At 41.4% G+C, this 13,587-nt stretch overlaps 1 protein-coding gene across 1 annotated transcript in view; it reads left to right on the top strand.

Moving 5' to 3' along the window:
• ANKIB1 (ankyrin repeat and IBR domain containing 1) overlaps window positions 1-13,587 on the top strand; it is a 147,605-nt gene that overhangs the window by 84,709 nt on the left and 49,309 nt on the right. Inside the window, exon 7 of the mRNA XM_075588640.1 lies at window positions 8,888-8,976. Within this exon, the coding sequence (XP_075444755.1) occupies window positions 8,888-8,976 (89 nt within the window). The remainder of the gene's footprint in view (window positions 1-8,887; window positions 8,977-13,587) is intronic.

The raw sequence follows: 13,587 nt of genomic DNA, 5'->3' as shown, positions 1-13,587 counted from the left end.
ACACACACATCCCCAGTCATTTAGGGAGAAAATAAAAAGGCCTTTGACTGCTCATAATAGGCGAAGATTAATAAGCCTTCTGTTATTTATAACAGTCAGGGCTACCAGGAAATTCAGCAGTGAAAGCATTTATGCGATCATCAATATTACTGGGACGCTTCAGAAAATGGTCCGTTCATTTACACGGCTCTTCAGTTCCAGCAGAAGTGGGGACGCGTCCAAGCGTTAAGTAATCACTTTAGTTCAGTACCAGGCGTCGGCCGTTTGTTATCAGCAGAATATTGGAGAAGTGGCACATTCAGTCAGAAAGATTGAAAGTGCCAGGGCATAGAAGCACAAGCATTTCCTGGGACTATTCGGAGATGATGCTAGGGTTAATGCTCAGCAGCGAGAGTTGAGAGGAACTTGCTGCGATGCATAATGGTGCTGAATGTTTTCCTACTGACTATATAATGCAGGGGTGGGGAACTCCAGTCCTTAAGGGCCACCAACATGTCAGGTCTTAAGGATATCCCTGATTCAGCACAGGGGGCACTGCTTGCACCACCTGTGCTGAAGCAGGGATATCCTGAAGACCTGACCTGCTGGTGGCCCTTGAGGACTGGAGTTGCCCACCCCTGCTCTAATGTGACCATAATGCTTTACCTGATCTTTAGGAGAACTTGCGTCTGCACATGTAGGATTGCAACAGTATGGATACCAAGGTGTTAACCCTTCTTGCTCCAAGTTGAATGCATACCTCTTGTTTTGCATACCTGAGAGAATCAGTCGGTCTCCGGAGCTAAACCGTTTTAATCTCAGCTACGGAGACCACTGGGTAGTTCCTGAGATACTTACTGTACTGGGGAAATGTGCCGCCTACTGCCTGGTTGTTTAAATCCCTCTTCCCCTGTCACCGCTTCCTATTGGCTCACGTGACTCATGAGATTTAAGCCTCCATTTTGTTTTTTCTGGAGCGGAGAGGAACTGGCGGCACCTCCCCCCGACAAGAATCTCAGGAACCAGAGGGCCCCGGAGCTAAAATGGAAGTGGTTCAGCTCCGGGGAACCCCCTGCTTACCATCCATGTTACAAATAGGGGGTAGGTAAAGTGTAGGCGAGAGTGTATTATAACATGACGTAGTAGCCGGAGAAATGTAGATTCATTGTACGTTGTGATAACTTTTAGGAGAACAAAAACAAGAAAAAGTAATCCCATAGAGAGATGCACTCAACCTCTGAAATAACAAGAATAATAATTATAAACTGGAAAGAGATGGAATTCCGTCTCCACTAATCAAAATTATAATAAATGTTTATTAATTATATAGAAACAAAAGAAATAGTAATTAAAAATCTATAAACAGATAGCGCTTAAAGACCAAGCGCTTTTTCCTGTAGTCCCTTTACCACACTGGGGACCTGTCATAGGACCGTCACTATCACTTTGTAAATATATATGCATGTTTTTAGAATTTTTGGCATTCAAAGCAAGTTAACCCAACAGTACACTGTTAACTCAGCATTTTGAAATACAATTGGACTCTATTCCGAATCTAACTCAAAGTATATTGAAGCATGCAATAAATTACATATTAGGAAGTAGTATAAAGGAGACCTCTCATCCCATATGTACATAATATAATGAAAATGAATTGAAACAGGTGCTCAGGGGGGAAAAAAGGAACTATATTAACAGTGTTGATCCCAGAAGGATCAGAAAAGGTTCCCTCTATTAGTATCACTCTATGTTGGAGTTCAATAGGAGGACTACAGTGGTCCAACAGATAATTACTGTAATTAGGTCTATTGACCTATAGGGACCGGGAAGATCAGGAAAAAATAATAAAGTTTTATTCAAATATTGGTTAAAAAACACATATATAACATTCATACATTAAAAAAACCCCATGGTGAAGTAGCTAAACATGCCGTCTATAAAGGTAAGTATTCTTTTCCATTCATAGGTTCAGACTGCTGTCTAAGCGTCTATTTTAAATTGATCCAAATATCATACAGGTCAGCAGTATAGTTATAGTGTAATGGCTATATACAGTGAAAATTTATCTCTGAATAGGAGAAAATTCTTAGGTACTATCCTCCCTGTATCGCTTGTATAAGTATACTAGTATGTAGCAGTAATATCTTAGTATAGTACCACATATATGTACCAAATATGTGTACTAGATATCTGTTCTTAAGGCATAAAGTACTCCTGCATTATAACCATAAATATGTCTGTATGTTCCTTAATACAGTAGGTCCTTAGGTGGAAAAATAGTTCTAATAATACCATCTCATAAGTTGGAACAGCCACTGTTACAAAATGCATATGTATACATGCTAAAGGGTGGATTCCCCATGTGGATCTTAAACAGGTTAATATTCTCACATAGGGAAATCAGAGCACAACCGTCACAAAACAATGATAGGTAGGACTACAGCGGGTCAACGGTAACACAGAGGGCTCCGTCACTGATACAAGCCTGACTGTAGAGGTGTCCATCTGCTGCCTGAGTCAAAAGACGCCGCCACTTCTGATGACATCACGAGTGACGTCGCACGTCCCGACGATCGTTTCGCGTGGACTACACGCTTCTTCAGGGGGAGGAGTCTATTCTCTGACCTGACCGGTAGATATTTATACTCTTTAACATGTCAAAATCCCGCCTCCTATGACTCATGGAGGCGGAGTCCATGCCCGTGATCCAATCGGGTTCATAGTATATGGTAATTTACTCCAATATCGTGTGTCACTGGATGTAAATAGTATATCTGCGTTGCAAGAACATTATTAACAGTATGGCAAATATAATGTGAGCATACATAACTGTCTGACTATAGCAATCTACAATATCTCTGTGGAGGCCATATCAGTATAAGAGAAGATGATTACGATTCAAACTAGATTAGTTGGTAAGTATATTAATGCCTAGTGCAGTGGTTCCCAAACTTTTTCGGTTCAAGGCTCCCCAAGGCGATCAGGATTTTTTCACGGCGCCCAAAGTGAAAATCAAAGTTGTATATACATACCTAACAGTTGCAGTGCACAGTTGGTGTCTCTCTCAGACACTCACTCTCTCAGACACCCCCTCTCTCACTCTCAGACACCCCCTCTCTCAGACACCCCCTCTCTCACTCTCTCATCCACTCTCACCCACTCTCCCACTCACCCACTCTCTCCCACTCACCCACTCTCTCCCTCTCACCCACACTCTCACCCACACACTCTCTCACCCACTCTCTCACCCACTCTCTCACCCACTCTCTCACCCACTCTCACACCCACTCTCACACCCACTCTTACTCTCTCAGACTCCCACTCTCACTCTCAGACTCCCACTCTCTCAGACTCCCACTCTCTCAGACTCCCACTCTCTCAGACACACCGACACTCTCACATACAGCAAGGGGGGTGAATCGGAGCCAGGGGTGGAAATCGGAACGAAGAGGGGGGAATCGAAATGGGCAGAGGGAGGGGGGAAAATCGGAGCAGGGTGGGGGGAATCGGAGTAGGGGGGCAAGGGGGAAGCAAGAAAGGCATGGAGCAGTACTCACCACGTGCTCCATGCAGGAAGGGGCGGGCCTCGCTTTGCAAGCTCGTATAGAGCTTGCTGCGGGCCAAAAAAAAATCGTGGCAGCGAGCAAACACGCACCAGCCAATCAGGAGAGGGGGAAGGTTTTTTTCTTTTGCAGAGACGCACGCGCTGCCTGGGGGTCTCAGGCTTTCCTCTTCAAAGTTGTTCCAGTATGTCAATAGTATCTAATTGTTGTGTATTCAACAATTCTAAAGGAGTATTAGCATTCTGCCATTGTCTACGTTTTTTGATAAATTTGTGTAGTGTCAATTTTCTACAAAAAAGATTTAGATCTTTGATACATTCAAAATGATCTAATTGACTTGTTAGGCAGAATGACAGGCCTTTAGATAACATACTAATATTACTATTGACATACTGGAACAACTTGAAGAGGAAAGCCTGAGACCCCCAGGTGAAGGTCCCTTCACTGACCTAAAAAAGAAATCAACCTTCGTACCCCCATATGACTGTAGTACTAATGTTGACGTTTTTAACAAACTTGTTACTAAAGATCTACAGGATCTACCTTGTGTTAAAGGGAAGCAGAATCTGACTTATCCCGAGAGATTGGCCTTAAGGGACCTAGAACAAGACAAAACCATTATTGTTAATCCATCTGACAAAGGTGGAAATGTGGTTATCCTGAACCAGGAAGACTATGTACAAGAGTGTAAGCGCTTATTGTCTGATGTAAAATGTTATTCCACCTTACAAACTAATCCTACTCTTATGTACCTTGGACAGTTGACTGACATACTCAATGAAGGTTTGGAACAAAAACTTCTATCCAAGAAAGAATTTGAGTTTATGCTAATCAGGAATTCCAAGGTAGCTACCTTTTACTATTTACCAAAAATCCACAAAAAAATGAGACCGCCACCTGGAAGACCTATTGTCTCCGGCATTGGAAATTTGACCTCCAATGTAAGTGTCTACCTTGACCGGTTTCTACGTCCTTTTGTGGACGACACAACAGATGTCCTACGTAAAATTGAAGGTATTACCTTGGATCCTGACACCTTTTTGGTGGGTTTAGACGTGGAGGGGTTAGACTCAAGTATTCCACACAATTATGGAATTGCTGCAGTAGCGCATTTTTTTAAAGCAAGGAGTACTGATTGTGTACCCCATAATGAACTTGTCCTTAAATTGCTGGATTATGTTCTGACCCACAATTTCATTTTATTTCACAATACCCTTTACCATCAAATACAAGGTACTGCTAGGGGGACCACCTGTGCTCCCACCTACGCCAATTTATACCTAGGCTGGTGGGAGGAGACGGTGGTCTTCATAGAGACACAAGAAAAATATACTGAGTCAGTGGAATTGTGGGTCAGATATATTGATGAAATACTACTGATTTGGAAAGGCACGGAAGAACTACTCCATGAGTTCATCGCTAATTTGAACCATAATCTATACAACTTGAAGTTAACAGTTCAAATAGATAAACAAAGAATTGAATTTTTGGATATTTGTATCTCCAAGTCAGTAAAGGGAAATGTTGAAACCACAATTTTCAGGAAACCAACAGCCACCAATACGTTGTTGATGGCAAATAGCCATCATCCGAAACACATCACTAATAACATACCATTTGGACAGTTCTTAAGACTACGTCGAAATTGTTCAACCACGTCTGAATTCACCAAACAATCTAAGGAAATGTCACTAAGGTTCAAAATGAGAGGTTATAGCAATAAGCTTATCAATAAGGCAATCTACAGGGCCTTGACATTACCCAGATCGAGTCTACTAGTGAACAACAAAAGGGAACCAAATGACGAAACTATAAGATTAATTTCTATCTACTGCACCGACACACTTTATTCGAGCAAATACCCAGTATGTACCTGGCAGATACCTGGAATGCGCCGCTCCTCACCTCTGACAAGCCCCGTTGCGTTTGCCTTCCCAGCCTGGGTTCATGCCTGGCTGACGGGCGGCTGATCTGTTAAATGATAATGATTAGGATTTAATAGGCTGCAATGCTTCGCGTGTCTACCAGATGGCATAAATTCATGAATTGTAATGCAGTATATATATATATATATATATATATACTGTGCAGTATTGCAGCCAGCGGGAATAAAATGCTTCAGTCCCTGCCTGGAAAATAACCCAATGCACTCGGGCAGAGAACAGTCACAAACCTCAATACACCCGGGTATACCCGAATTTGTGGGACTAGCCGAGCTCGAATAAAGTGTGTCGCCAGTGTACATTAACCAATGGCAGGATGTAAGGAATATTCTTGGAAAACATTGGCATGTTCTATTGGAAGACATAGATTTACATAAGATTTTGAAAGACAATCCAACTATGGGTTGTAGGCGTAACACCAACATTAAAGACAGATTAGTACACAGTCATTTTACTCAAACACAACAGAAAACATGGTTGGGTACGAAACCGCATGGATCATTTCCATGCTCTAGATGTATAACCTGTCGTTTTATGCATGCTACAAAGCAGTTCTCCAACTCAGCCAATACTGCCACTTTCCAAATTAAAGACTTTATTAACTGTCTGACGTATGGTACAATTTATTTAATGACCTGTGATTGCGGCCTAAAATATGTTGGTAAGACTCACGGACAATTAAAAACGAGAGTCTTAGAGCATATAGGGAATGTACGGAATACCACGGATACACCTGTAGCTAGACATATCATTCAACATCACAAAGGAGATTCAAGGGCTATGCATTTCTGTGGTATCGAACATGTCCCTAGAGATCCCAGAGGGGGTGATTGGGATAAACGGCTCCTACAAAAAGAGTGCCGTTGGATTTTCCAACTATAAACCTTCTCCCCTCTGGGACTCAATGAGGGATTCATTTATTCCTCTTTCCTGTAACCTGGGAGTATATAATTTGTAGTATAACATCATTAATTTAAATTGGATTGATAGGGGGAACACAAAATATATGTACATCTACACTTGGATAATTATCAAGGGTTGGTCAATGGGGATCCAGGTATATAGTTATTAATCACAACTAGATCTGTATTGACCATTAGGGGCAGATCATTTAAGTGTTCATTCACTCCTACACCATACACACACACCCCCCTTTAATGTTTATACAGACAGTTATGTATGCTCACATTATATTTACCATACTGTTAATAATGTTCTTGCAACGCAGATATACTATTTACATCTAGTGACACACGATATTGGAGTAAATTACCATATACTATGAACCCGATTGGATCACGGGCATAGACTCCGCCTCCATGAGTCATAGGAGGCGGGATTTTGACATGTTAAAGAGTATAAATATCTACCGGCCAGGTCAGGGAATAGACTCCTCCCCCTGAAGAAGCGTGTAGTCCACGCGAAACGATCGTCGGGACGTGTGACGTCACTCGTGGCGTCATCAGAAGTGGCAGCGTCTTTTGACTTAGGCAGCAGATAGACACCTCTACAGTCAGGCTTGTATTAGTGACGGAGCCCTCTGTGTTACCGTTGACCCGCTGTGGTCCTACCTATCATTGTTTTGTGACGGTTGTGCTCTGATTTCCTTATGTGAGAATATTGACCTGATTGAGATCCACATGGGGAATCCACCCATTAGCATGTATACATATGCATTTTGTAACGGTGGCTGTTCCAACTTATGAGATGGTATTATGAGAACTATTTTTCCACCTAAGGACCTACTGTATTACGGAACATACAGACATATTTATGGTTATAATACAGGAGTACTTTATGCCTTAAGAGCAGATACCTAGTACACATATTTGGTACTGTACTAAGATATTACTGCTACATACTAGTATACTTATACATGCGATACAGGGAGGATAGTACTTAAGAATTTTGACATACTATATGAAGGAATCTGTATTGATGGATTAGATCCTATTCAGAGATAAATCTTCACTGTATATAGCCATTACGCTATAACTATACTGCTGACCTGTATGATATTTGGATCAATTTAAAATAGACGCTTAGACAGCAGTTTGAACCTATGAATGGAAAATAATACTTACCTTTATAGACGGCATGTTTAGCCACTTGATCATGGGGTTATTTTAATGTATGAATGTTATACAGGCGTTCCCCGGTTTAAGGACACTCACTTTAAGTACACTCGTGAGTAAGGACATATCGCCCAATAGGCAAACGGCAGCTCGCGCATGTGCCTGTCAGCACGTCCTGAACAGCAATACTGGCTCCCTACCTGTACTGAAGCTGTGCGCAAGCGGGGAGACTATAGAGCCTGTTACAAATGCGTTATTTACATCAGTTCTGCACGTATATGACGATTACAGTACAGTACATGCATCGATATGTGGAAAAAAGGTAGTGCTTCACTTTAAGTACATTTTCGCTTTACATACATGCTCTGGTCCCATTGCATACGTTAATGCGGGGTATGCCTGTATATGTGTTTTTTAACCAATATTTGAATAAAACTTTATTATTTTTTCCTGATCTTCCCGGTCCCTATAGGTCAATAGACCTAATTACAGTAATTATCTGTTGGACCACTGTAGTCCGCCTATTGAACTCCAACATAGAGTGCTACTAATAGAGGGAACCTTTTCTGATCCTTTTGGGATCAACACTGTTAATATAGTTCCTTTTCTTCCCCCTGAGCACCTGTTTCAATTCATTTTCATTATATTATGTACATATGGGATGAGAGGTCTCCTTTATACTACTTCCTAATATGTAATTTATTGCATGCTTCAATATACTTTGAGTTAGATTCGGAATAGAGTCCAATTGTATTTCAAAATGCTGAGTTAACAGTGTACTGTTGGGTTAACTTGCTTTGAATGCCAAAAATTCTAAAAACATGCATATATATTTACAAAGTGATAGTGACGGTCCTATGACAGGTCCCCAGTGTGGTAAAGGGACTACAGGAAAAAGCGCTTGGTCTTTAAGCGCTATCTGTTTATAGATTTTAATTACTATTTCTTTTGTTTCTATATAATTAATAAACATTTATTATAATTTTGATTAGTGGAGACGGAATTCCATCTCTTTCCAGTTTATAATTATTATTCTTGTTATTTCAGAGGTTGAGTGCATCTCTCTACGGGATTACTTTTTCTTGTTTTTGTTCATATACTTTATCCCTATCTGTACCCCTCAGGGACATATTGCTATACAGGCTGAGCAGAGGCCTACTCTCTATGTTCATACCTTTCAGGAGACCAACTTTAGGGTTATTATCTCGTAGATGAAATTCAGAGTACAGAGCTTTTGAGACCGCATAGGTTTCTTCGTCAAGTGCATTGTCTCTTACAGTATGATTTAAACTGCAAGCATCTAGAGCTCAATTCTTTTTACCTACAGTGCGGCATTTGCATGTGCAATATTTCCGTGTTTGAAGACGCTGTGGAGATACCTTGCGGGCATGAGTTCTGCAGAGCGTGCTGGGAAGCGTGAGTACTGAATATTCCCTTTGTGCTTTTGTCCTAGTTTGTCGGTGGAAGAGTTGAACCTGTAAAACTAACCTGGCCCTGAAATGTGAATGTATCATCGCTGGGTGACCTTCCTGGGTGTCTTCCTATACCAGGCAGGCCAAGTATTGATGGGGTATCTAAAATGTTCAGTTACTTCCCCACATGAGATATGCTGAAGCCCAAATTTTATAACCTGGCCCCGTCAATGACTGAGACACTGATTGAGCCACCTGTGCTGAAGCAGGGATATCCATAAACCCTGACATCTTGGCGGCCCTTCACGACTGGAGTTGGCCACCCCTGATGTGTAGAAGGTTCTGTTGGTTTCAGAGGAAGCCGAGAAAATGGGAAGACTAAGGCCAGTATTTAGTATGCTGGCTAAGTCTCCTCCTTACTTGGGAAGATTTACATTCAATCAAACAAATAGGGGTGAAGTATTCCCGGGCAGGGGAAGACGGGTTCACCGCATTGACGAGCGGCTTGAGTGTACCACATGGTGCTTATCTGCTGTCATTTCAATTACTATATTACTGCTACTTTCAGAGGTCTACTTGGCTTTCTCTATCTGATTGCTCAATGGACATACGTTATCTCCATTCATCTCTGTGCAGATAGAACCAGAACTTGCTACCATCCAAAACATATGATATATTTGAACTACTTGACTCATGATGCTATTTCTGTCAAATGCGTCAGTTGCCCATCTGATATAACAGTGTTTTATGGCAATTAAAGGAACGATGCTTCTACAGTACATGGAAAAGCTGCCAGAAAGGATGCAGGTGTTAATCCCACCTTTAAACAATGAGGAGTTCCAAAACATACTGTAAATTGGTCTTTATGCTACTGCAGGGGCAGCCAACTCCAATCATCGAGGTCCCGCAACAGGTCAGATTTTCAGGCTATCCCTGCTTCAGCCACAGGTGGCTTAGTCAGTGGCTCAGTCATTGATTGAGCCACCTCTGCTGAAACAGGGATATCCTGAAAATCTGATCCGTTGGTGGCCCTTGAGGACTGGAGTTGCCCACCCCTGTTCTGCAATGTGTTACTGTTTGTATTAAGAGTGAACTTGTTTGCTCTGAAACGGAGTCATTAATGCTCCACGGTGGCCTTTATTTAACCAGGTTCATACAACAAAAACAGTGAAGTCCTGTGCGTTATTTTATCCTACTGTCCAAAATCAGTCTCTGATGCAAGCAATTCTGCTGCGAGCTCGGCCTTGGTCACCAATGAAACGTCTGCTCCATGTGTATAAGACATTCTGCACTTCCTATATTGGCCCTTATTTAGTACTTATTACTTCGTACAGCAACAGAAGCCGAATGTTTTGGGAGTTATCTTCCATGTCACTCGGAGTTAATACAGCCAGTCTCCTACACACATACACCACTTTTTTGTCTAATAAACCCCATGGTGTAATACAGTAGAATCCACCTAATATATCTATGTAAAAGAAAGGAAAGAGTTTAAGAATTTGCATCATTTGGCCTATTTTCTCATCTGTTAAATTACTTCTTAATTTTTTTATTTTTTTTATTTCTTATTAATCTAACTGGTATACTGATAACATTCATTTTGTGTAGCGTTACACGGTCTTTGATCACAATATTTTCCTTCATCATAATAATGACCAAAACTCTCACATTTCCATGGTTCCCTAGATCATTTGTACTTGTTATTGCGGTAATGCAAAGCCTGCTTAACAGTGTATTGCAAGTGTAGCCAACTCCCATCCTCGAGGGCTACCAACAGGACAGGTTTTCAGCACAGGTGTCTCAATCAGTGGCTCAGTCGAAGGCTGACATATAGCCACCAGTGCTGAAGCAGGGATATCCTGATAACCTGAGCTCTTGGTAGACTTTGAGGACTGGAGTTGGCTACCCCTGGTCTGTTGAATGATAATCTTGACCCATTTCCCCATAAACGGACCGGATGAAATCTCCGTTATTTGTGTGTGTGTGTGTGTGTGTGTGTGTGTGTGTGTGTGTGTGTGTGTGTGTGTGTGTGTGTGTGTGTGTGTGTGTGTGTGTGTGTGTGTGTGTGTGTGTGTGTGTGTGTGTGTGTGTGTGTGTGTGTGTGTGTGTGTGTTACTTATTGCTTCCCAGTAAAATAAAAATTGATAAAATAACATCTTTTTTTCCCAAGCTAAATGAACTTTTGTGGGGGAGTAGGTTTTCCAGGAAAGAAGGCTCTGAATAGAATATGGTTTTATAGGCAGGGGGGGGGGAGAAACCGTGCAGATCATTCTTTACAACTGCATCGAGAAATAACCCGATTTTAATGAGCTATTATTGGGTTTTAACCAAGGCCGGCTGCCTCCAGCTCACGGAAGAGACTCTATATTGCATCTTTATTGAAAATGGCATTCTCCTTCCGCACTTGAAAGAATCATACCTGTCAGGGTCAAGTAGAAACGAACCCTGGAATTCTGCACCCCAGGGAAATTAGCTTGTTGTGCAGTACTAAAACCTACTGTGTGTACTCGAGCATACTTCTGTTGGGTATAGCACTATATTAAAAAGTAAAATCAAATGTAGTTCATGGAAGAAGAAAAAAATGTTTTTTTTTTTTGTTTTTTTTTTAAAGTTTGGAGTATTTCAGTTATTATCCTTTTAAAAATGTAAACTGTGATCATAGAAATCTGTGTAGGTGACATTGTGACATGTTACACAGGCTGGAAGTCGATGCTAGGACTACAGCTCTGGGTATTGAGAGCAGTACGGCAGTGTTCACCAGAAGCATACACTTGCAGAGACATATGGCTGATAGAGATGGGGGAGGGGACGGACATGGCTACTTTAGAGGTGGAATTTCTGAGCGTTAAGAAACGTGGGAACAAAAGCAGGGGTGTAAGTGTGATGGTGCTAGGGGGTATGTATACTTTTATTTATATAGTGCCAATAGTGTACAGTACACGTCGCTTTACAAAAATTACAATACATGGATAATAAGGTACAAATAATGGGGATAATAGTGGCAACTAAGTGACATAACGGGAGAGTGTGCCCCAGAGAGATCACACACAGTATCACTGCTTTATTATTTCACAGCTAGACTTCTGCTGGTCTCTTTATTTACAGACTTGCAGTTCCATTTCCCTTTTAAAGAAACTGGAATCATTGTATCCCCCTTTTTATATATATACTGTATATATGTATCTGTGCAATTTGCACACACAGCTATATATATATATATAATCTCATAAACATGACTTCAATCTTAGTATACAGTATGTGTCTATAATATAAGTTAAATCGTCCAAAGAGCATTGTCTCGATGTTTAACCTTCAGAGTGGCCTCCGACACTTCCAGGCCGTGGTCCCTCCCGGGCGGGCACATGCCTGCCACCCAGCCCCGGAGGCCAGAAACAAGTGGAGGGGTCTCTGCTTCCTTTGCTGTCAGGTTTGTCCACCCGATCACCGCCCGAGTGGTCAGCTCAATCACCACCTAGAAAACGAGCAAGTGCTTATGGCATCTGGCGTCCCAGGTCTCATACCGTGCCAGGTATATACCATCAGGGTGCTGTAAAGGTTAATAAATGTGTGTTACGTTTGCCACAGTTACACAGCTTTTATTAGGCCTCTTCTACCACTGGTACAAAGGGTCCATATAATGGAGAACTACTAAATCAGATCCATTTTAACCAAACCAACACTACCGCACTAAAGCAGCAAAATATGGAAAATCTTCTGTGTTTTTTTTGGGTGGAGGGGTGGTGGGGGTGTGTGTTAAATCAGTTCTGTAGTATTTGATAATAGTGACAGATTTGTTATTATTATTCAACTCTTAATGCCATTTTAATGCGTTTTATAGCATCCTTTGATTTCTATAGCCGGCTTTAGCCCACATCCCAAGGCAGTGCAAGATCATTGCAACACTTTCCTGTTTGGGGCAATTTGTTGCCAATATTCCCAGCTGCTTGAACCATAAACTGAAATGATAAATAATGTTACCGTAGTAATATAAGAATACATTGTAGCTGCCGAGTTACACTGACTGAAGGATTGATTGGAACTGAAAGGCGGCCATTACGTTAGGCACACAATCGGGATTTTTACAGATTTATAACAGGAGCACCAAACGATTGCCATTTTACGTCAGAATGTGGAATTATACATTGTCACATGCCTTGCATATAAAAATAAGAAAAGAAAAAAGGAGGGGGTGGGGGGGGGAGAAATGTAGCTTTAAAGAGAAGGAACACAAAACGCCCTTAACTTTGTCATTCTTGACAACTGTTCCTAAGCTTAAGGGATGAAAGCATGATTATCACCGTATCTGTATCCCAGAGCTCCGCCACATTCTGTGCCCTGTCACATGTGGGAAATATGAGGGCTCTCCAATTCTGACCGCTTTGAGAACACTTCTTTGTAGTTTCATGTACACTAGGCACATCTTTTCACACTAGAATTGGTAATTGTTTTTTTTTTTTTTCTAAGTACAGTAAGAGCCATTTAAATGTGTGTTTCTGCATAGTCCCAAAATGAATGGATGACATGTTTAACAGATTAACTTCTAGCCATTTATGCCGGAAGCACAAACAGACCAGTATTTCTCTTTAAAATATTTTTTGGGAGTGTTCATTCACAG

This window comes from Ascaphus truei, chromosome 2, assembly GCF_040206685.1.
Source record: "Ascaphus truei isolate aAscTru1 chromosome 2, aAscTru1.hap1, whole genome shotgun sequence".
In the NCBI taxonomy this organism is placed as follows: Eukaryota; Metazoa; Chordata; class Amphibia; order Anura; family Ascaphidae; genus Ascaphus; species Ascaphus truei.
The sequence above is the reverse complement of the archived record's forward strand: the minus strand, read 5'-3'. Positions and strand labels throughout refer to the sequence as shown.